Genomic DNA, 24,131 nt, shown 5'->3' with positions numbered 1-24,131 from the left:
GTTGGTGATGTCGTTTTTCTATTGATCTGTTCGACTCAATTCTGGCATAGATTAACTAGCTCAATCTAGTTGATTACATGTTACTTCAGCAACTTCGATAAACCTCCAAAGCTAGATCGTTTTCATAAGGGACCAACAACAATGATTAGGGTTGAAGTGGCTAAGGTGCAAAAAACACTCTTTAGTATAGTCAAAAGTAGGAATGATGAGCTGAGAAATGAGCAAAGCATTAGTCCCAAAGCTTCAAGTTTTAATAAACTTTACGCTAAGAGCCGTAGTTGATGGGCTTATGCTCAAGCTCGAAGAGTTGAGCATATCTAAGATTCGTCGCTCATGCTGGATGAGATGAGCATAAGAGTCAAAATCTATTAACTTAATCATGGTGGAGTGACATAGAGTCCAACACTCGCATATAGTGTACATAAGATGAGAGCACGTATCCTGGCCAACGAAACCTCTTCCTAAGGGGTGCTAGCTTGTTAAGCCATGTCGACCTCTGCTTTTATAGTTACACCTTTTTGAAGAACCCCTCAAAAATCTTTCTTGCTTGCACAGCATCTTATTTTTCATGCATTTTGTGTATGCATATAGGATGTCCCATCATTGGACATATGCATTAGACACTCTTTTTTGCTTTCACCTATGCACCTTGAGTGGACTACAAAAGGCAAACCAAATTTTCATATGGATACCCTTTCATTTATTGCCCTCTAATTTCTGTAGCCAATAGCAAATAATCACTTTGGTACTTTGTTACAGATTTATATTCTCCTATGTGGAGCTACTTGAATTATTAATGGGTTTTATCTCCTTTTCCATTTCGAATTATAGATGTATAGTAGTCACTAGTGCTGTCCTATTGTGTCACAGGTGTTGTTTGCTCATAATCACCTTGATCATCGTGCATAATTCTCCCACAATTAGGTGGGCCATTTAAAAAACAGCACTTGAGGTTTGGAGTTAGTGATGTCGTTTTTCTATTGATCTGTTCGACTCAATTCTGGCATAGATTAACTAGCTCAATCTAGTTGATTACATGTTACTTCAGCAACTTCGATAAACCTCCAAAGCTAGATCGTTTTCATAAGGGACCAACAACAATGATTAGGGTTGAAGTGGCTAAGGTGCAAAAAACACTCTTTAGTATAGTCAAAAGTAGGAATGATGAGCTGAGAAATGAGCAAAGCATTAGTCCCAAAGCTTCAAGTTTTAATAAACTTTACGCTAAGAGCCGTAGTTGATGGGCTTATGCTCAAGCTCGAAGAGTTGAGCATATCTAAGATTCGTCGCTCATGCTGGATGAGATGAGCATAAGAGTCAAAATCTATTAACTTAATCATGGTGGAGTGACATAGAGTCCAACACTCGCATATAGTGTACATAAGATGAGAGCACGTATCCTGGCCAACGAAACCTCTTCCTAAGGGGTGCTAGCTTGTTAAGCCATGTCGACCTCTGCTTTTATAGTTACACCTTTTTGAAGAACCCCTCAAAAATCTTTCTTGCTTGCACAGCATCTTATTTTTCATGCATTTTGTGTATGCATATAGGATGTCCCATCATTGGACATATGCATTAGACACTCTTTTTTGCTTTCACCTATGCACCTTGAGTGGACTACAAAAGGCAAACCAAATTTTCATATGGATACCCTTTCATTTATTGCCCTCTAATTTCTGTAGCCAATAGCAAATAATCACTTTGGTACTTTGTTACAGATTTATATTCTCCTATGTGGAGCTACTTGAATTATTAATGGGTTTTATCTCCTTTTCCATTTCGAATTATAGATGTATAGTAGTCACTAGTGCTGTCCTATTGTGTCACAGGTGTTGTTTGCTCATAATCACCTTGATCATCGTGCATAATTCTCCCACAATTAGGTGGGCCATTTAAAAAACAGCACTTGAGGTTTGGAGTTAGTGACGTCGTTTTTCTATTGATCTATTCGACTCAATTATGGCATAGATTACCCAGCTCCATCTAGTTGATTACATGTTACTTCAGCAACTTCGATAAACCTCCAAAGCTAGATCGTTTTCATAAGGGACCAACAACAATGATTAGGGTTGAAGTTATAATGTTGCATCATAACAATCGCAATTACTAGAAGTTAGGAGCCAACATTATTTCCACTTTCATCATAGTTCATTCATGCAATGAGTGGCACATGGAGTCAATGACATCGCACGAAGAGTTGGCTCTAACAATGATCGAAGATCATGGTGGTTGAAGAAAGTATTATACATCACGTGCTCGATTGCAACTGCTCAACTGAGACTTTCCGCATTTTTTCATGGTATTGAGGAGAGGGCGAGTGGTACAACACTCCTGAAGACAAAACTTGTCAAACAACTTGCACAATCAAGTAAACCCGATCTATAGCCATGCAAGAGACCACATGAGAGGTGGCTTATAAATCAATGATACACATGTGAAGTGCAAGAGCGAAGGTTACACAAGGTACGATTACGTGTTGTAAAACAATGATGCACAGGTCAGACGAAAAAGCTTGTGGGGACAACCGCTCTGAACATGTTCACATCTCAATGAGGAGACATAGATTCATTGCACTTATAACGCCGTTAGAATTAGTAGGTCAAAATTGAAGCTTTTGAAGCATTTGCCACTAATGATACCAAAACTCGTTAAAAAATAGCTGGTGAAAGGAGCGCCAACCTTGGGGGTAGTTTGAGCGTTGCGGATAAGAAATGAAGGTGAACAGCAAAAGAGAATGTACAAGACTTCGGAGACCGAAGGCGGTAGGAAAAACAAAAAATGTACGAATTCCGCATTAATCTAAATCTACTGCAACACAAACTACATAGAATGGGAGGAGCGTGGGGGTGCTCTCACTTGCCGGGGGTGAAGTTGGTGGCGTATGCCCAGGCGTTGTTGACCGTGGGGTCGGCCAGATGGTCGGACAGGTTCTCGATGGGGCCCTTGCCCGTGACGATGGCCTGGACGAAGAAGCCGAACATGGAGAACATGGCCAGCCGCCCGTTCTTCAGCTCCTTCACCTTCAGCTCTGCGAAGGCCTCGGGGTCGTCGGCCAGACCCAAGGGGTCGAAGGAGCCGCCCGGGTAAATGGGGTCCTCCACCTCACCCAGGGGCCCGCCTGCAACGCGGTAGCCCTCCACGGCGCCCATGAGGATGACCTGGCAGGCCCAGATGGCTAGGATGCTTTGAGCGTGCACCAGGCTGGGATTACCCAGGTAGTCGAGGCCCCCATCTGCGAAGATTTGTGAGCCCGCCTTGAACCATACGGCCTCTCCAAACTTGACGCCGTTCTTGGCCAGAAGTTCAGGGGTGACGCATCCAAGAGCGCCCAGCATTGCCCACCTGGAGTGGATAACCTCCAGCTCCCGGTTCTTTGCGAAGGTCTCTGGATCCGCCGACAGCCCAGCGGTGTCCCAGCCGTAGTCTCCAGGGAATTCTCCCGTCAAGTACGACGGTGGGCTGCCGGAGAAAGGGCCCAGGTACAGGGGACGGTCGGCGCCATACCTACGAGAAATTGACACAACATCACATACGTTAACGGTCAGGATCCCAGGCATTGCCCTGACACACTACAGACGGTGGAAGTTAGTAGCTGAGAAGCAGGAACCTACCAGATGCTGCCGGAGGAAGAGGCCTTCTTGGGTGCCATCATCTGCACGCGAGCCTCACCGGCTCCCACCTTGCGTGATAATTCATTCACGGGATTCAGCTGCTGCCCACTGAATGTCGCAGATGAGAGGGAGGCTGTGCTGGCTGCCATGGCTCAGTCTCCTCACAGCAGGCAACTCTTCTAGGCGGGGACCAGGAGGAGGTGGTCAGTATGTGTAATTGCGTGATGAGACAACAGAGATCGCGTTGCGTGTAAATATGTATACAACGGCTCCCCTGCCCCTCTGCTTCTCATTGGATCCTCGCGATCGATTCCTCCAATCGCCGCCCCTCGTTTACCTGAATACTATCCTGCGTGGCCCCGCCCCTCTGCTAGCAGCTCGCGGCGTTGCCACCTGTCTTTCTCCTTCCGCGTCATTTTGTTGGTTGGAGGCGCGCATCAAAAAAAAAGAAAATTGACGGGCGGATTGTGGATAGATAGAGCCCTGCCCCACAAATATCTATTGCATGCTCGTTGCCTCTAAGTCACACACAGGGTTACATACCACAATTTTTGCTGTGTTTTGTCGCCCAAACTTTAATTGCTCCGTTTCTCTTCCCTTACCGGTTGTGGCACCGTGTAAGAAAAAGAAGGCCAAGGGTGCACTACCGCGGTTGCACAATGCAGATTACCTTCCTTAGTGTCTATATCGTATAGCGACACATTCGATGTCTCAATGGAAGGGCGTGTAGATGTTCACAATGGCCATTGGTCGAGCTGTGCAGGAACTTTACCAAACCCACTCGTGGTAGCCACTAAAGGTCTTCATGTGCAATATAGTCATCTTGACCACTCGGGAAAAAATTTCATCCAAATCCAAGCCTTTCTTTTGCTTCTAACCCTTAGCAACCAATCTAGAATTGTACTTAGGCTTAGGCTCCTCTGCCTTATCGTACACAAATTTGTAAGGCGAGGCTTATTTGTCCTTTGGATCCTCTATCTTCACACCGCTATTAGGAGGTGCATGAATTACGACAATCGATTTACCCTTAGAACTCTCTTTGCAACACATGGAAATCCTTTTTCATGTGTCCTTTCTTGTGGCAATGGTAGCATTCAATGTTCCTCGTGTCACATCCACGACTCTTGCTATGTGCATTCTTGCGATCTTGAGAATGACACTAAATGGGACTACAATGGCTACATCCACTTTCCATATACGCATCACCATATCCACTGGTCTCAAGAGACTCACGTCGAATCTCTTTCGTGACCAAATCGCTAGTAACATCATTGAAAACAAGCTTGCCCTTATGGACGGACATACTAATGGCGGTGTTAAATATATCCCATGATGTAGGCAGAGAACATAGCAAGAAAATGGCTTTCATTTCATAATCTGAATTAAGCCTCCCCCTTGATGTCAACTAAGTAAACACAATGTTAAACTCGTTCAAGTGTGAATGAGGTGTCTGTTGGGTTTCAGGCCCGTGGCCGGTTTTGGCCGGGCGGGCGACCACCCACTTATTCATTTGGTAATAATGAACAATAAGGAGAGTGAGTGTGATTCTCTCACATGCTCCACCAAGTACAAGTCTAATGTCTCTCCATCCCCTTCCCCTTCTCTCCATCCCTTCTCTTGCACGGATCACAACGATCCTTCAATTGGTATCAGAGCTCAGGGCACGACCCCGAGCACCGGCTTCCTGGCACGTGAAGCAACCCCGAGCTTGAGAAAATCGAGCAAGGAGGGCAAAAAGAAGCTCGGCATCGAGCAAGGCAAGGAGAACCAATGCAAGAAAATCTATGCACGGTTCGGAAACAAAGCTTAGTGCAAACCAAGCACGTTTGTGAGCAGTAGTCGTGCATCAAAGGCAGTGCTGTTGTGGCATGCGGTCGGCAGTCGGCAGCAGGAGGGATTTGGACCAAAGAGATCCAAGGCAAGGAAAGCATTAAAGGCTTGGTCGACATTCGAAGGCAGAGAATTGAGACCTTAGAGCACTTGGAATCAAGGGCTTGAGAAGCCGAAACCATGCAGCAAGCCGAGCAAACAGAGAATCGAGGTGCAACCAATGTGCGGGCAAGGAGTGAAGGCCAAGCAAATAAAGCACTTTGGCATTGTTCTATTGCTGGGAAGTAGAAGACAGGCTTGGCACAGATCGAGCTTGGAAATTGAAAGCGCATTAGGTGGACAGTGAGGTAATTCAAAGGCAGTCGTGAGCTCGAGGGCAGCGGCGAAAATCAGCACATGCCTGTTGGAATTGAGGTTGCAAGGAAACGCACACAGCTTGGAGAAGATGAAGGAAGCTCAAAGCACACAATAGAGAGTGTATTACTTAGTGTGCAATGGAAAGATGGATAGCCCTAGAGTGATGGGCGTATATACAATGCACGGGGGAAAAAACCGCCTAAAGAAGGGAAAAATGCCCTGGTGGTCCTAGTGTGCTCACACACATCACTACCACATATATATATTAATTAATCCCCCCTGGAGTGATGCGGTGAAAAAGAGCTGGCACATGAGTAAAGGGAAGTGCCATGCCCTGAGGACATGATCAGTGCACAAAGGGAAGTAAGCCCAAAGCTTTGCCGAAAGCTTCAAGCTTCTCACAAGACAATGCCTTTGTGAAAAGATCTGCAAGGTTGTCCTGTGTTGGCACATAAGCCAAGCTGATCTCTCCTGGTGAGAGCCTTTCCCTGACATAGTGGTAATGCACCTCAATGTGCTTTATGCGAGCATGAAAAATTAGGTTCCTCGCAACTGGCAATGCCGCTCTGACTGTCAGTGTAGATTGTGTTGGCAGTGTCCTGTCCAACACCCAAATCAACCATAAGGCGTCTGAGCCATACACACTCAAGCGTAGATGTGAAGACTGCCCTGTACTCAGCCTCACAACTCAAAGTGGCCACAGTAGGTTGCTTCTTGCTCAACCATGATATACATGAACTGCCAAGCATGAAACAAAAACCACTTGTGGACACTCGCGTGTCAAAACAACCAGCCCAATCTGAGTCAAAACAACCAGCACCTGTTATGTAAAAAATGGCACTGACAAAAATTTTGCACAAAATGACGAAATAGCCTGTGCAGTACTACTTGTAGTGGAAACGGAGGCCAAAATGAGCTCAAATCAAAAATTTGAGTGAAATCAAAAACCCAAAATTTTTGTCGACCTACGTACGCTCACCAAAGCTCACACAAATCGAAGAAAGTGAGCAGGCGTGTGCTGGAGCTACTAGCGACTGAGCCCGGGAGGACGCAACCAGCTATGATACCAATTGTTGGAATTAGGGTTGCAAGGAAACACACACAGCTTGGAGAAGATGAAGGAAGCTCAAAGCACACAATAGAGAGTGTGTTACTTAGTGTGCAATGGAAAGATGGATAGCCCTAGAGTGATGGGCGTATATACAATGCACGGGGAAAAAACCTCCTAAAGAGGGAAAAAAATCCCCAGCGGTCCTAGTGTGTTCACAGACGTAACTACCACATATATATGGTAACAATGCTGACATTGACACACAGATTACAGGTTACATGGGGCTTTTGAGCCCATTCAGATGCAGATTCTTCAGGTTACTAGACATTTACAGACACAACGCCATTCAGGAGATTTTGGCAGCCATTTTGACAGTAGTTTCTCTGCAGATAGATGCGTTGACATATGCATTTTTGTGTGACCACACCTAGTGCTATTGAGCTCTTTTGAGAGCAGATATCCCCGTAGGGATCACTCTTACTGCATGCAGCAGTCCTTGGCAACTGTTTGAGCGTGGTCACTCATGTACGTTGAGTTGCGGATATTGCCCATTGCAACAAATGGAAATCCTTTTTCATGTGTCCTTTCTTGTGGCAATGGTAGCATCCAATGTTCCTCGTGTCACGTCCATGACTCTTACTATGTGCATTCTTGCGATCTTGAGAATGACAGTAAATGTGACTACAATCTCTCTGCCTTTAATTGTTCCTTTGGCTACATCCACCTACATCCACTTTCCATATACACATCACCATATCCACTGGTCTCAAGAGACTGACGTCGAATCTCTTTCGTGACCAAATCGTTAGTAACATCACTGAAAACAAGCTTGCCTTTATGGACAGAGTTACTAATGGCGGTGTTGAATATATCCCATGATGTAGACAGAGAACATAGCAAAAAAATGGCTTTCATTTCATAAACAGAATTAAGCCTCCCCCTTGATGTCAACTGAGTAACCACAATGTTAAACTTGTTCAAGTGTGAACGAGGTGTGAAATAACACTATCACCTTCTTTCATGTTTAGACACATAAGCTTCTTCATCAAAAACACTTTGGTCGATGTACTCTTACCATTCTATGTTGAGCATAAAGACTACCAAATGTAGAATTTTAGGTCCCCAAGGGACAAAGTCACTTTCACATATAAACATGTACAAATATTCCCAAGGGGCTACCCCTAGGGTGCAAAAATTTCTTCACGAAGAACTTGCCACAATACCGGTCTTGTGTATATTACTTTTTGCTACATTTTATTGCCTGAATTTTTCTTCGCTTCTCTTGATTGATTGGTTGTGCACAATGTACAAGAAGAAGGTCTAGGGAAAGGGCACAACACTTGGATTACCTTAGTGTCAATATTGTGTAGTTACACATTAGATATCTAAATGGAAGGGGACACATATAGATATCTTTCATATTCATGTCCCAAGAAATTTGCGGACTTGTAGTAATAGGGCATAGAGCTTCTTTGTGCTTGTGCTCAAAAGCTAAAAACCATTCCCAATTATCATCGACCTCGTTCCATCTAAGCTATACTTGCTGCCTGTTAAACCACCATCCTTCTTACCTTGATTAAATGGCATTTCCTAGACTTTTTATGCATATGCTAAATACACTTGGTTTAGAAGTTTGTTACACCACTATAACAACAACCACTAACCTAATGGCATGTGATTTTTTATGCACATGCTAAATACACTTGGTTTAGAAGTTTGTTACACCACTATAACAACAACCACTGAGTATACCATAGGTAAAGGAGGAAGGGTAAGGAGCTCAAGTTCACCACTAGTTATAGAGGGTAGAGGGGGTATGCCGCACTACGTATGATAACACCCCAAGGAGTAGCTATATAGTGGTGGCCTACCTATTTACACTATCCTAGTCACCCTCCATGGGTTGTATGACAATGGGCGCCCTCACCCCTATACCCCAAACACTCTTGGCATCCATTCTCTAGTGGTTATACTTTAAATGCTTGGTTGTGTGCTACCATTGATATGCACGGTCAATTGTATAAGGAAAAGTCTGTATGTGTAAGGCTATGGTCACACAAGGCTTAGTTTCCCATCAGAATGATCGACAAACTTTGACATGAGACAGCTTTCCACCTATACTGAGCAGCTTTTCACCTGCAATGACCTGCTTTGTAGTGCTACTATGCCTAAAAAGGTATAGTTTGTGAACTAAGCCGGTTGAATGCTAGTCAATTCTTCTCTCTCCTCGTGCTCCCTCTCACTATAAGTTGTTGCTCGTGATGCTCTTAGTTGTTGTACCTGCCATGGTCAGAGCCTGTCGAGCCTATCACCCTAACTAATTGCACTTGCGTGTAAATATGTATATAACTGCTCCCTTTTCCCTATGTCTCTCATTGGATCCTCGCGATCGTTTCCTCCAATTGTCACCCCTCGTTTACCATGATACTATCTTGCGTGGCCCCACCCTTCTGCTAGCAGCTCGCAGTGTTGCCAATTGTCTCCCTCCTTCCCCGTCATTTTGTTGGTTGAAGGCACGCACCAAAAAAAAAAAAATTGACGGGTGGATTGTGGATAGATAGAGGCCCTTCCCCACAAACATCTATTGCATGCTCATTGCCAACTGCCCTTGCCTCAATCCATGGACTTCTGGTTGGGGGAGAGGACGCCTCAAGTGCAGAGCAAAGCAAAGTACAGGGCGTGAATGCTCTATACGGGGTGCACGGTCACACATCTCACCGAAATACTTTCCCCTCTAGCCTTTGCGAGAAGCAATGCACACACTCTTAGTTTCCCTTGTCTCTCCCCTCCCCCAGAAGGGAAACTCTTACTTTCCATTCTCTCTCCCTTGCGCACACTCTTAGTTTCCCTTCTGTCTCTTCTCCCCCTAGGGGTGGGGGGCGAGAACAATGGAACTAGAGAATGCTTTGTGCAATGGTCTGGTGCGCTCCGTGCCGAGCAACCCAGGGACATCAGGCTTTTTGCCAATAGCACCCTCGGCCATAGCCTTTAACCCATTATTCCAAGGTGTCTCTCTGATTGGGAATCATGTGGATGTTCTTGTTCTTGCATTTCTTCTAGTAAGGCAGGGCATCCAGAGTCCCAAGGGAGCTTCTTTACAAGCTCAACCTCCTTCCTCTGCTAGTATGGCAAGCATGCCTCCTAAAAACCCTAATAATGGGGGCTTTTCTATCATAGAGCAATTGCATCCATCAGTATCCTAGAAACCGTAATAATGGGGGCTTTTCTATCATAGAGCAATTGCATCCATCGGTATCACCTCATATGATGTAGGATCAGTTGAATGGTCCAAGGACTCAGGTCACACTCAATGCAGGAATAGCTTCTGTAGATATAAGCCATGACCTCAGGGCATTCTCCAAGCAGTTGGGGGAAGGCTTGGGATTTCAACAAATAGACTCAACCCATGTCGAAGATGGTGGTGACGTACCTATTCAACCTCCTGTCAACCAGGCATATCAAGCACAAGATATTGCTTCGAAGAACAACGACAACTATGAAGAGGAAGAGTAATCTAGGGAGAGAAGGAGCCTGCACCTCAGGTCCCTAGACCCACTCAAGGACCAACCCAAAATCCAATACAGAATCTCCCCATCCCTCTAGATAGTCCAATAAATCAAACTAGAGGATCATCTTCCTCCTCATCCTCTGACTCAGAAGACTTCTCTGTTCCCAATAAAAAGTTGAGGACAACCTTTTTGAATCACAGCTCCAAGCTCAAGACAATCTAATCAAAGCACAACTCAGTATAGATACAGAGAAATCAGTGGATATCCTCATGACACAATCAGAAGAAGAGAGGCTACCACTCCCACCCACCTTCTCAACCAAAAGAAAAAAAGAAGTTTCCAAGGACCCTACAAGAGCGTTTGTATCTAGCTAAACCCTCTAAGAATAGCAAGAAATGAAGTGCCCCAATATCAGAGCTTTGTCTTTTAACTGTAAAGGATTAACAGATCCTATCAAGGCACAAGCCATCAGGAGTTGGGTCCTAAACTCTAATGTCAAACCTCATTTTATGTGTCTGCAGGAAATTAAAAATTTTGGTCGTATTTTTTCTTCAAACTTGCAAAGACTTGGTGTAGGATACAAGTGGTATACCACCTTTCACACTCTTGAAAAGGGGGTGCAGCCTTGGATATATTAGAACAAAATGCTAATCCGGTGGTTCAGGTTCACTCCTCTACGAAAGGAAATTGGGTTGCAGTAACACTTAACAAACCTTTTGAGTACACTATGGTTTCTATTTATGCTTCTAGTTCCACACGAGAAAGAGCTACCATATGGGAAGAGATTTCTAGTCTTCCCAGTCCTTATATATGTGCAGGGGACTTTAACACGGTTGAATATGTTCAGGACAGGTGGAACCAGCTTGGACAATCCATCAATGGAAGAGAGAAGATAAATTGGAAAAATTTAGTTTCCAAACTCAACCTAGTAGATACCTCTGAAGAAACTGGTATGACCTGCCAACAAGCAACATGGAAGCTGCTACTACAGGGTAGCAAGATTGGATAGATTTTACATGAGCTCTGACCTGCTTAATGAATACTAGCAGGTAAGTTGTAATAAGGATAACTCCTTCATGCTGTCTGATCATGCTCGCCTTGTATTTGATCTCGAAAGTCAAAGTAATATTTGATGATTCCTTTTCTGGTAATACCTCTGTCTTTAAAGCATGGGATCAAGCTATAAAGTAGACTCAACAGCTACTAGTTGAGTACAAAGCTAAGCCTAAAGACATTAGAAGCAGCAGAAGAATGATGATGAGGAGCTAGATAGATAATCTAGAAAACGACCAAGTCCCTAGGAGCCCTCCTAATCCCCAATTTGTTGAGCTGCAATCCAAGCTTAAGGGTGAAGAGTGTTTAGCTACTAAGGCCTCATTCCATTGAACAATATATTTTTGGGCTGGTAAGATAGATAGATCTGATAAGCATATGTTGAATCTTTTGAAGAAGAAAAACGCTAAGGATTTTATTCCCTTTCTGAAAAATAAAGAAGTTCAACTTGTGAGTTCTCATGCTTAAAATGTGAAGGTTGCTGAATCTTTCTTTTTTGACATCTTTTCTTCTCCTCCCAAAAGAGGGATGTCCATACTACTGCTAGAGCTCCTATTACGAGAATAAGAAAGAAAATAGTGCCTAAGCAGGTAGCTCAAATGATGGATCAACCCTTCTCAGAGGGCAATATAAAATTGATGCTCTAAAAGATGGTAAATCTCCTGGCATTGATGGTCTTCTAAATGAAATTTTTAAATTATAAAAATATTTTATGGTCTCACATCTCTTGTCCGTATGGAATGAGGCCATTAGAGTAGGAGCTTTGTATACCTCTATGAATATTGGTGTTATTTGGCTCATCGACAAAAGGGGTAAGGAGGACCTAGGGAATTGGAGGCCAATCTCCTGTCTGATTTTTGTTTACAAAGTTCTTTCCTTCTATCTAGCTAGAAAATTGAGTCCATTCATGCATCAAATAATCTTACTAGAAAAGAAGGGGTATTCATAAAGGGAAGATTTATTCTTCATTCCATAATGACATTGTGGGAGGCCATAGATATTATTCAAAATAGTGATCAAGACTTCATTTTTTTCAAAATTGACTTTGATAAGGCATATGACAGGATGGAATGGGACTTCATTTTTCAATCTCTGCATGGCATTGGTTTTGGCATTATCTTCATCAAATTTATGCAAGTCCTATATGGCAATGCCTATGCAAGGGTCTCTATCAATGGTGACCTCTCATAGACTTTTCCCTTGAAGAGATCCATCAAGCATGGATGTCCAATAGCCCCCCTCCTATATGCCATTTTCTCTGACTCTTTAGGATGGTTGGTGCAGGATTCCCTAGAAGAAGTCTGATGAAAGGCATTAAAATTCCTAAAGAAACTAAGGATCTGGTACTTCAACAATTTGTTGATGATACTAACTCTCTAATGTCCAATGGTAGAGGTACAATTGAGAATTTTTGGACCTGCTTGGACACCTTCTGTATGGTGGCTCTGTAATTAATCATGCTAAGACTGGGTACACGTCCTCCAAGGAGCAGATTCCACAAGTCATTTCAAAAGTTGGATGCATCAAAGATGGACAAGGCTTCAAACTTTTGGGCATCCCAATGGGTTTCAAGATTACATATGCCCAAAGATGGAATCGGGTAGTGGAAAAATTTAAACACAAAATTAGTAAATGGCAGTACCATCATCTGTCTCATCAAGAGCATTTTTTATTAATCATTATTTGCTTCCTTCTCTAATTTATTTTTTGTCCTGTTGGTGTCCAACTAAGTTTTAGCTAAAGCGACACATTGTCTGGCCATATACTTTTTATGGGGTCGTGACATTGATCACCTAAAGATCTCTAAAGTGCCTTGGGACATTTACTGCCTACCAAAAGAGAAAGGAGGTCTAGAAATCCTCAATCTTGATTATGTTTCTGTCAAAATGGCAGCAAAATGGATTTGGAGAGCCTCATACTCTATTGGGCACTACTTCTGGAAAGGGATGTACAAAAGTTCAAGCTGCAAAGATAAAAAAACATGGACTAATCTACAACTTAGATATGTCCTTCTTGTTCCTATCTTATTTATACCTTATGGCTCCAAGTTGGTCTATAGAATGTGGAATGCATGGAATACTGTTAAATCACCTTCCAAGGATATTCTAGCTAACTATTTATCTTTTTTGCTAGATTTCTTTGGGTTTGGATTCTTTGCATGAAAATCTAAAGCAATAGTCAATAGAAAGGCCCATAAGTTCTTTATTGTTGGAATCAGAATATGGAAGGATGTGGTAAAGAATGGGGACCTCAAATCTCTCTAAGCTTTGTAAAGACAATGTTCAATTTTAGCTTCAAATGCTCTATAGCATCATCAAAGAGCCAAGCATTGTACGAGAGAGATCAAGATACCTGCCACAGTAGTCCAGGCCACTAGCAAGGCCTCTTTCATAGCCTCTCAGATGTATAAACAGTTTAAACCCAAAAGGGATTGTGGAGAACTCTCTCAAGCAAAATCTTAACAAAATCTAGAAAGTGGATTGGAGATGTAAGCATTGGACCTATTGTTTTAAGTGTCTTTGGGCCTACCCAACTGCTAACAAACAAAGCACATTAATGTGGCTTATAATCCATCAAGGTGTCTGGACTGCAAAGAGATCTCTTAAAGTTGGAACTGGAAATGGGGTGTGCAGCAGGTTCAAGCTAGCCATTGAGATTGTGCCCACATTTAGTTTAACTAAGGATAACAAGGGTATCATCGAGTTTCTTCCAAAAGTCCTCTCCCAAATATCCCTTAAATATTGGGACAAGGATCTACTTTTGGGTAATTGTAAGGAGATGGATATTCCCTTATGGAACATATGGAGAGGGATTATCTTATGGTATATATGGCTTCAGAAAAATGCCTCAGTGTTTCATCACTCCTCTTCCTTTCCTTTGTCTCTAAAGAGATTTGTTGCAGGTAGCAAACCAATTGTGCAATAAAGCTACAGATGCCCCCTATGAGCATGAAATTGTCTCCTCACTTCAAAGAAGTTTCAAGTGGAAACAATGATACAAGGTTGTGCCTTTATTTTTCCAAGCCAATAGACTCAAAATGAAAGAGATTTTCTCTCTATAACCCTTTGTATTAGGGCTAGCCCACCCCCTCCCTGTGGGTTCCTCGTATTTCTTTCTTTTGTTGTTTAATCAAATTCTACTTTCCTCACCAAAAAGCCCTTGCCTTGCCTCTAAGTCACACACAGGGCATGTTGAATTACATACCACAATTTTTGCTACATATTGTCTATGGGAGAACTTTGATTGCTTCACTCCTCTTCCCTTACCGCTTGTGGCACCATGTAAGAAAAAGAAGGCCAAGAGCACACTACCCCAGTTGCACAATGCAGATTACCTTCCTTAGTGTCTATATTGTATAGCAACACGATTGGTGTCTCAAAGGAAAAGCGTGTGGACATTCACCATGGCCATTGGTCAAGCTACGTAGGAACTTTGCCCACTTGTGGTAGCCATTAAAGGTCTTCATGTGCAGGAGAGATATGTGCATACTCATAAGCTCTAAACCACCCATCCTTTAAAAATTTACTCCCACCGTCATGGCCATCCATTAGTCCTTGTTCAATTAAACCTAAAATTTAAATCTATGTCTGTATGTTCCAACCATTCTCCACATTGGATATCAATGCCCAATAAATCATTGCCATGTTCTTGAGCATAAGCTTTTGCATAACAAGCCTAGCCTTGTAGCAGTCAATGCTACCATGCAGCTCATGTTTTGCACCATCAAAATTGATGGATGGGGTTATGGATAGAAAAATTTTATTGGCCCCAGAATATCTATCACGTACTTAGCAAGAATTTCCATCGTGCACACATTACCTTTTGAGGTGATCGAGCATCGAGGGTCATTCCTTCTCTCTTTGTCCAAAGCACCAATTGTGTAGAATATTTGGTCCAAATCAATTTCTTCTCTATGTCTGAAAATCAATGGCCTTTTCTTGAGCATAAGCTTTTGCAACAAGCTCAGCCTTTGTAACAATCAATGATACCTTCCAACTCACATTTTGTGCCATCAAAATTGATGGATGGCTTAACCTCATGAACCCAATGTATTCTCAATGGTCATGAACAATGCACGTGGCATGTTGCTGGTGATACCCGTTTTTGGCTATCTATAATTTCCATATTGAGAAACTTCACCTTACCAAAATCACCCAAAACTATGGCTATCCTCACCCTTTCACTGTACATAGGCGAGTGTGAGTTAGGGGACTTCCCCCATATCTCCTTAAAAACCCTAGCTAGTCACTAGGCTAGTTGAGCCAAAAAAAAAAAAAAAAAAGTATATTATGACCCTTTTGCGTGTAAATATTTCATTGTATATAGAGCCTAAATGTACGGATTTTTTATAATTATTTTGGTATTTCATTTAAATATTTATACTTAGGTGTGTGTTTTATTAGGCTATGTATGCCTTCTTTTATCCTCTTGCACCATAAGTATATTTTTGTTGCCAATGTGTACATTCTTTAATCTCATAAATCTTTTGATCTTTTATACAAATCACCTCCACATTTTTATCCTCACACTTGTGAAAACAAAAAAATCGGCTCCTACTCCCTTAGTCACTTCTATTATATAATTCTCATTTACTTGCATACTTTTCCTCTTTCACCCAACATAATACAAAAGAGAGATTATGTACTCATTATTCTAACACCATGTGTTCATTGAACTAAAACCCATGAATAGTCCATACACTAGTCCCACCATGTATATAATTCTTTATTCACCAATAATTCTCCTTCATGCATGTGTAAAGATAACTTGGATGCTTTGTATCATGATATGACAAAGGAGGGGCTCACTCTTGGATGCATTGTGCAAATTCAACAAAGGAGGAGGCCACTAAAAGACTTTTGCAGGCATAAAAAACAGGCTTTTTGGTGAGATTTTTTGCACCTACCTCTACTCAAAATTTGAAGAAGTGAACGACAGACAAAATGTATACCAACAGCTTAATAATTACCTCAAATTTTTTCATAATTTTTGGAGCTACCCACTTTTTCTCACAAGTCACCCCTAGTCTTCTCTCACTTCTTTTCACACTTCCAAACACACACACATATACACTCATTCCTCTCTATCCCTCACTCAAACCTGCAACTTTCATAGCTTCTTTCATCTTCTCACCATTACCCTCCCCTCTCACACCCATAACTCTCTTTTGAAGCTCTACCTACATACACCATCTACATATCTCTCTCTATTACTTTTATATTACAATTTTATTATACCCTTTCAAAAATGACTAAAAAATAAGAAACCTAACCATACTTAATCTCTGCAAATGGAGGTCTTTTTATCAACAAAACCCTCATTCTCTTTGTGGTCATTCAACTATGGCTGCAACATGAAAAGAAGAAGAGGAAGAACGGCAGTCACTTTCGACAACCTACGTATGGGTGAGTCTAGGATTCATCAAGGATTCACCATCTCAAGGGTACACCCATCTCATTCAACCCTCTTTTTGCATCCTTCAAGTCATTCCACCCATTGTAATTATATTACTAACTTTATCTAGTGATTGTTAGCACTAACTGCTAACCCTTTCTTGTAAATTGCACCTACTCTATTCTATCTTGGAGTAGGCAACCTCACATAAAAATCACTCACCTCTCTAGAATCTTCTCTATTTCACCTCAATAATTCTCTCTCCTTGATCCGACATCCATGTGACTCAAGAGACAAGATAGCCCCATTCTCATAAGAATATATATAAAAATTTCATAAACATGGTTTTCTATGTAAATGTTGATCAGGAGATAATCCTAATAAGGGCTCTCCTCACCTATAAAAAGAGCCCTTTTTTCTTTGTAAATAGCATGATCTCAACACTATTGCTCAATACTTTGAGCGTACCATTCTCTGTCTTAGTTGTATGGAGAGAGTGAGCTCTCTATATACCACTACTTGTGGTGTATATGAAAGCTTCTTGAGATATTTGAAGCATTGCAAGGGATGAGTGATTCATAACTTCCGATCAAAGTTATACCTACTCTTGCACATCAAATGAATCAATAATTTGGGTGCAACTGCGGTTTCTCTCTTGAGTCTCTCAAATTCGCGCTTGGCAACCTCATCTCGTATTTAAGGTGACGCATTCTCATTTTGAGATTCTTTTATAGTATTTGCTTGTATGTGACTCAAGAGCTCTTGTGTTTGTTTTGTTTCTTGGGAAAACATTATAAGAGGGTTGTATGGTGAGAGGGTTCCCATAACCTTAAGATATTGTGTAGATCGTAACATCATCAAACTTAATTGTGTCTCTTCACTCTCCTCCAAGTTGTTTATACACCCGTGCCAATTCATTAAAATTGAAGCTAAATTCTTGCACAAAACTCTCTCTCTATCTCTTTGTGTTTGGTGTGTGTATTTGTAGCATTGCTATTCGTGATAGTGTATCCTTCCTTCTCGCTTGTATTGCTCAGGGATTCTCTTCTTTTGCGTCCTAGTTTGCTCTATGACTAGGTGGTGCCCCTTCACCTGTTATTGGCTGTGGGTTTGTTGTTGTTTGCTTGTTTATGGTAGCCCCAGCACCAATTTGAGTAGCACGGGAGCCTTGAGGGGTGTTTAGAGGTCGCCTCTCTTGTTGCCCGTCCCGGACCATTTCAATTTTGGTGCCCCCATGGAGGACGGCTTGTGTCGGTTCAACCTTTAGCATAGTCAAGTAGTTTGCATGAATCACGAGAATATGTATGATCCTTTCATTCCCATTGCAAGGCAAAAGGTACACATAATTGTTAGTACTAAGTTGCAATTTCAACCGTGTAATTCGTAGAATTTTAGGTCCTCTTAGGTTTGGCCGAGATAAACACTTCGGTAAATCCTTTTATTTTGCCTCTCATTAGGTATGACCTTAGTTTAGACGTCTATACTTTTGTTTTGTTTTAAGCATTAGGTTGTCTCATCCAATCCCAGAACCTCATTTACTTGGATACTATCTTGCATGGTCTCACCCTTCTGCTGGAAGTTTGCGGCATTGCCACTTGTCTCCCTCCTTCCCCATTGTTAAGGGTGCTATCATAAAATTGTTGGGTAGATTGTGGATAGATAGAAGCCCTTCCCTAAAGATATGTATACATATTGATTTTGAATTTCCCTCACATTTCTTACTCCATAGGTGGTTGAGGGTCGTCAAGGGTCACGATATGGCCCAAGCACTTCTTTTGTAGAATATTTGGTCCTGAAGGGATGGAGAACAATCAAGTTTGGATACTATCATATAATGTACTCTACTAGTGGTTGAGGGTCGTCAAGGGTCACGGTTTGGCCCAAGCACTCCTTTTGTAGAATATTTGGTCCTCAAGGGATGCAGAACAATCAAGTTTGGATACTATCATATAATGTACTCTACTAGTGGCTAACGGAGCTTCCATCCCAATGCTCATGCAAATATTTGTCACACTATTGGCCTTACAATACTACACATTTTGCTACATTTTCTCGCCCAAGATTTGCTTTGCTTTCTTGCTTGGCCGCTTGTGTACAATGTAAGAGAAAGAAGGACAATGGTGCAATTCCCAAATTGCACAATGTAAGAAGACAAAGCTCAAGGTTGCACTACCCAAACTACCTGCCTTAGTATCAATATTGTATAGAGACACGTTCAATATCTCAATGGACGAGCCCATTGGTCATAGTGCCCATTGGTCAAGATGCAAGAATTTTATTGCCTTGTGGTAGCAAAGAGCATCAAGCTTCTTTGTGTACATGAAAGATGCAGTCACGCTCGTAAGCTAAAAATTGCACAACTTTAATATTACTCCCAATGTCATTGTCTATTAGTCTCGTCTATAGATATTGCTTAGCAAACCCCCATTTAACTTGCTGCTTCCTAAACCCTTGTCATTATTACACTCATTAATTTGCATGTGTGTTTGGATGCATAAGTTACATTTGACCAATAAATTTGTGAATATAGTTTTCTAAATAAGAATTAGTAACACAAGCATGATATATACACACATAGAAACGCACACCTACGTACACAAAAGAGGAAAATTTTCTTAGCAACTTTACATAAAGATTTTCCTCTTGAATGTTTACACGTAAGGTTTGTATGCTTTCCTTGGACACTCCTTTGCCCCAAAACAAATCATGCTCAAGGTCCTTTTATAATACACTACTACTAATGCATCAAGTAAGCTCAATATTCGATCTATTTTATATGAAAAATTAGAGCAAAATAGATAAAAGCACGTTGATGGCAAGAATTTTATATACAATTATCCCCACAATGATAGTTTAATGACAAGAAGGGAAAGGAATAGCTGAAATTAGGAAATTATTGATTTTGATACTATAGTTGAATTCACATGACATTCAAGCATTTTAGAGGGCTCTTGTTGAGTGAGTCTTAACGGAGCTACCCCAAGGGATGCACCTTATGGATATGTAGGTGTATCAGGTGCTCTCAACAAGAGGGTATATTATACTTCCTAACAATTAAATAATTCCAATTACAAGAGGGGTATACTTCCTAACAATTACATAATTACACTTATAGGAGGGGCTTTTTAATCCAAATTTTGAAAAAGTTGTAAGTTGGTCAAGAAAGTGTTGGAATTAGGGTTGCAGGAAAACACACACAGCTTGGAGAAGATGAAGGAAGATCAAGGCAGACAATAGAGAGTGTATTACTTAGTGTGCGATGGAAAGATAGATAGCCCTAGGGTGATGGGCGTATATACAAAGCACGGGAGAAAAAACCTCCTAAAGAGGGAAAAAATGCCCCGATTGTCCTAGTGTGTTCACACACATCACTACCACATGTATATGGTAACAAATCCCCCTTGAAGTGATGTGGTGAACAAGAGTTATCACATGAGTAAAGGGAAGAGACATGCCCTGAGAGTAAGCCCAAAGCTTTGAGTTTCTCACGAGACAATGCCTTTGTGAAAAGATCTGCAAGGTTGTCCTGTGTTGGCACATAAGCCAAGCTCATATCTCCTGCTGAGAGCCTCTCCCTGACATAGTGGTAATGCACCTCAATGTGCTTTGTGCGAGCATGAAAAACTCGGTTCCTTGCAACTGCCAATGCAGGATCACCAGCATCATGTAGACTTAACTTCAAACTTGTTTCCATGGGAGTGGCAATAGGTTTGCAATCCTCAAGTCTAAACTTACATAGCAATGTCTCTATGTAACTTTTCTGACACAAGGCAATACCGCCATCACACTGCTTAAAGTGTATGCCCAAGTAATGATGCAGCAACCCCAAATCTTTCATCTTGAAAGTAGCATTCAAATCAGCCTTAAATGCAGTAATATGTGCCTCATTGGGACTAATGATCAGCAAATCATCAACATAAAGAACCACAATGAGAAGTACATCGCCCTCACGCTTGACATACAATGTGCTTTCTGTTGGGCTGTTATGAAAGCCTCGTTTGACCCAATGAGTGTCAGCTTTCTCATATCAAGAACAAGGAGATTACTTCAACCCATACAAAGCCTTCTTACATCTTCACACTTTGTCCTCTTGTCCTTTCTTGACAAAACTGCGAGGCTGCGTTACATAAACTTCCTCAAATATGTCACCATTCAAGAAAGCAGTAACAATGTCTGATTGATGTACATCCCGTCCAAAATGAGCTGCCAATGCACATAGAAAACACACAGTAGTCATACGACAAGTGGGAACAAAAGTCTCTTCATAATCTATGCCTTTTTGTTGTGCATATTTCTTTGCAACAAGTCGAGCCTTATGGCAATCGAGATCTCACCATCCGGCTTGTGTTTCAACTTGTAAACCCACTACGTACCAATGGCCTTTTTACTAGGAGGAAAATCACATAAAGTCCATGTGTCATTTTCTATAAGTGCATCATATTCTGATTGCATGGCAGTCATCCAATTTTTTGAATTATGTGCTTCATCAAAAGACAGAGGTTCCTCAACATCGGGTAAGCTAGACACAGCCAAAGCATAGCAATCTGATGCATAAGATGCATGGCAAGAGCCTGAGGGAGTACAACTAGACAAAGGTGCATCCAATTTACTATCACGCAATGTATGCACCAGCCATTTTGGCATACCTCTAGCCTACTCATTTTTAGCCCTTTCCTCATCAAGTACATCATGTACATTTTTAGCCCTTTCCTCATCAAGTACATCATGTACATCTGCATCAATAATAGGCTGATCTGTAATATTTTCAGAAACCCCCATAGGCTGATCTTCCACAAACACTACATCCTGTGAAACCAGAAATTTGGAGCTTTATTTACTAAGTTTATCCAAATTTTAAGTTTATAGCCCAACTTTCTCAACTTTGACCATATCTATTTTTTGGATCCCTCTTTGATTGCTTCATGTGGCTAATGGGTGTTGGTTTTTGATAATTTGATGATTGGAGATTGGGTGTCACCCCCATGTCTACTTGTCCATCAATTTTCATTGCCATTTGACTTTGATTGCTCTTCCTAGCTTTGTTGACAAGGTTTACACTTTTTACAGGCATTTCTTGGTTAGCCTTTGACCTTTAAAGCATACTCTATGCTTTACTTTCTACCTTAAAGCTTTGCTCAAGCTCCTTCAAAACCCTAATTTAGGCACTTTGACGTCCTTTGAAGTTGCCAATCTCTTGGAAGTTAAACAACTTTGCACCATTTTCTTAATCACTCAATCACTTTCACACTTGCACACACTTTGGACTCAAAATCTACCAACTCTATGTTGCCTGGGTACATGGATCACGATCCATGTTTGGAGCTCAAATTCTACTAAACTTGACGGGAAGCATCTAGACATGTTCCCTAAGCCCTTGGTCACAAAACTTTGGGGTTTGGATCATTTTCTCTTAGCTTGGGTCAAAAGGACCATTTGTAGACTAAAATTTTTTGAAATTTTTTTTGTCTTTAGGTGTCCATTTTAGCTCAAATTTGAGGGGTGAGTTCCTAATCCCTGATCTAACTGTGGGTTCTTTTTTGTCCTATTCTGGCATGGTGGGGGACATGGATCATGATCCATGTTTGGAAAGATTTTCAATCCATTTTTGCAAAAGTATAAGGGTGCTATTGAGGGAATTCTGTAGGTGAAAACTTTTGTGATTCTAAGGTGGGAAACATAGATCGTGATCCATGTTCCACCCCCAATCCTGAGTGTGATTGTATGGCTGGGCTGGTGTTTTTAGTCCTATGTGGCTTACATGCATTAGTCGAGGGATGTTAGCTGAACATACCTATTGAATCTCGTGTGGTGGCTCTAAAAGCCCATAGTAAGCAAAAATTTAGTAGCACACTTTAGGTAGCAAAAACAAGAGCTCTCTCTCTCTCTCTCTCTCTCTCTCTCTCTCTCTCTCTCTCTCTCTCTCTCTCTCTCTCTCTCTCTCTCTCACAGCAAAAGCAAAATGAGGCATGATTTGAGCTATCTTGTATGTAAGTGCTTGACTTACCCAGAGGCCCAAGAGCATACTTACCATTTTTGCCTCAATTGCTCATGGCATATCACCCATGGATCAAACAGCTTGTCATTTAGACATTTGTCGTTGATTGCCCTTGATTTTGCAAATCTGATCTGTTGTAAGTTGGCCAAAAATTTGACTTGTACCAAATCTTTCCAAACTTGACATGCTCAAAGATCTTACTTTGTTGATCCAACGTTTGCTATTAGAACTTGATTTTGTCTCTCTTGGCTAATTTGATTAATTTTTTATCCTTATTAGCTAAAAATTAAAGAAACGTATCAAAAATTATTATTATTTGGCAAAAAAAATAGCCAAAGTTATTCCTCGCACTCTTATATATATATTCTCACTCTAGGCATGATGTTTGTCAAAAATATGTGAACATGGATCATTATTATGCTTGATAAGAGGTAAAAACTTGATAAAGACAACTAAAAAGAAAAAAACACTTTATACACCATACACATGAGTTCTCATCATCTTATAGCTCATGATCTTGTAATTGGCTGCTATTTCCCTTTTCCTAATTTGAGTTGTCCCAGACAAAGGTTTGTGCAATGTGCTTGGGCGCGAACATCGTGTCTATGCAAGGCCGTGTAATGTGGCCCTATTATGCCAATGAAAGGGATGCATGGGGTAACAATATGTTGTATAAGATGCGGGTACTAAATGGGTTGTTCAGTGGCTTTTTCTAGCGAGGCTACATCTATACTATGTGGTCTAAATAAAAGTACTTGAAGATAGTGCACACGTTCCTTTATTGTTGTTTTTTTGGGTACCACCAGCTTGAATTTTTATAATTTGATATGTTTGGGGTACCACTTGTAATTTGTTCATGAAGACTATTGAGGTAGTTGTCAAATGGGTCGCTTTGGTCTCCATTGCCAGGTTATCTTTGTAGGTTGGGGTTGGTTGGATTGTTTGCACTTTGGAATCCATTGATACTTGGGTTGTCTTGCTTGAGGTTTTGGTGGTTATTTGGGTTGCCATTTTCAAGTATAATCGTGGTCAGTTTATTGAGAGTTTGCTGACAGATACGATTTCTTTGGCTGAGAGGCCACTTGTAGAGTTGTGTGCTTGGGTATCCATATTTTCTTAGGTTTGGTGGCCATGATGATTTTTTTTACCCATACCCGTCTTGTGGCTTTTCCATTAAATTTGTTGTGTACGCTACTATTTTGTAACAATGGGTTGTACTTCCTAGATGTGATCACTTTGTGCCAAAGGAGTGACATAAGAGGTATCATTAAGTTTAAACTTTACGGTATCCCCGTGCCAATTCATAATTGCTTTGTAATTCATATCCATGG

General features: G+C 41.4%; 1 protein-coding gene across 1 annotated transcript; it reads right to left on the bottom strand.

The window, feature by feature from the left end:
* Positions 1-2,622: 2,622 nt before the first annotated feature.
* LOC147436088 (chlorophyll a-b binding protein type 1 member F3, chloroplastic) lies at positions 2,623-3,841 on the bottom strand. The gene is made up of 2 exons (XM_086488985.1): positions 3,612-3,841; positions 2,623-3,504 (listed from the first exon to the last, which is right to left on the bottom strand). The coding sequence occupies exons 1-2, from the start codon at positions 3,758-3,760 to the stop codon at positions 2,853-2,855; spliced, it is 801 nt and encodes a 266-aa protein (XP_086345111.1). The 5' UTR covers positions 3,761-3,841; the 3' UTR covers positions 2,623-2,852.
* Between the last annotated feature and the right edge of the window lie 20,290 nt (positions 3,842-24,131).

Source organism: Adiantum capillus-veneris, chromosome 18 (assembly GCF_014529385.1).
Source record: "Adiantum capillus-veneris isolate H3 chromosome 18, ASM1452938v2, whole genome shotgun sequence".
Taxonomy (NCBI): Eukaryota; Viridiplantae; Streptophyta; class Polypodiopsida; order Polypodiales; family Pteridaceae; genus Adiantum; species Adiantum capillus-veneris.
Note: the sequence above shows the minus strand (reverse complement) of the source record. Positions and strands in the feature narration are given on the sequence as shown.

Coding starts and splice junctions, on each gene's coding strand:
- LOC147436088 (XM_086488985.1), bottom strand. CDS start 3,760: ATGGCAGCCAGCACAGCCTCCCTCTCATCTGCGACATTCAGTGGGCAG. Junction 3,505..3,611: donor TCTTCCTCCGGCAGCATCTG/GTAGGTTCCTGC, acceptor AATTTCTCGTAG/GTATGGCGCCGACCGTCCCC.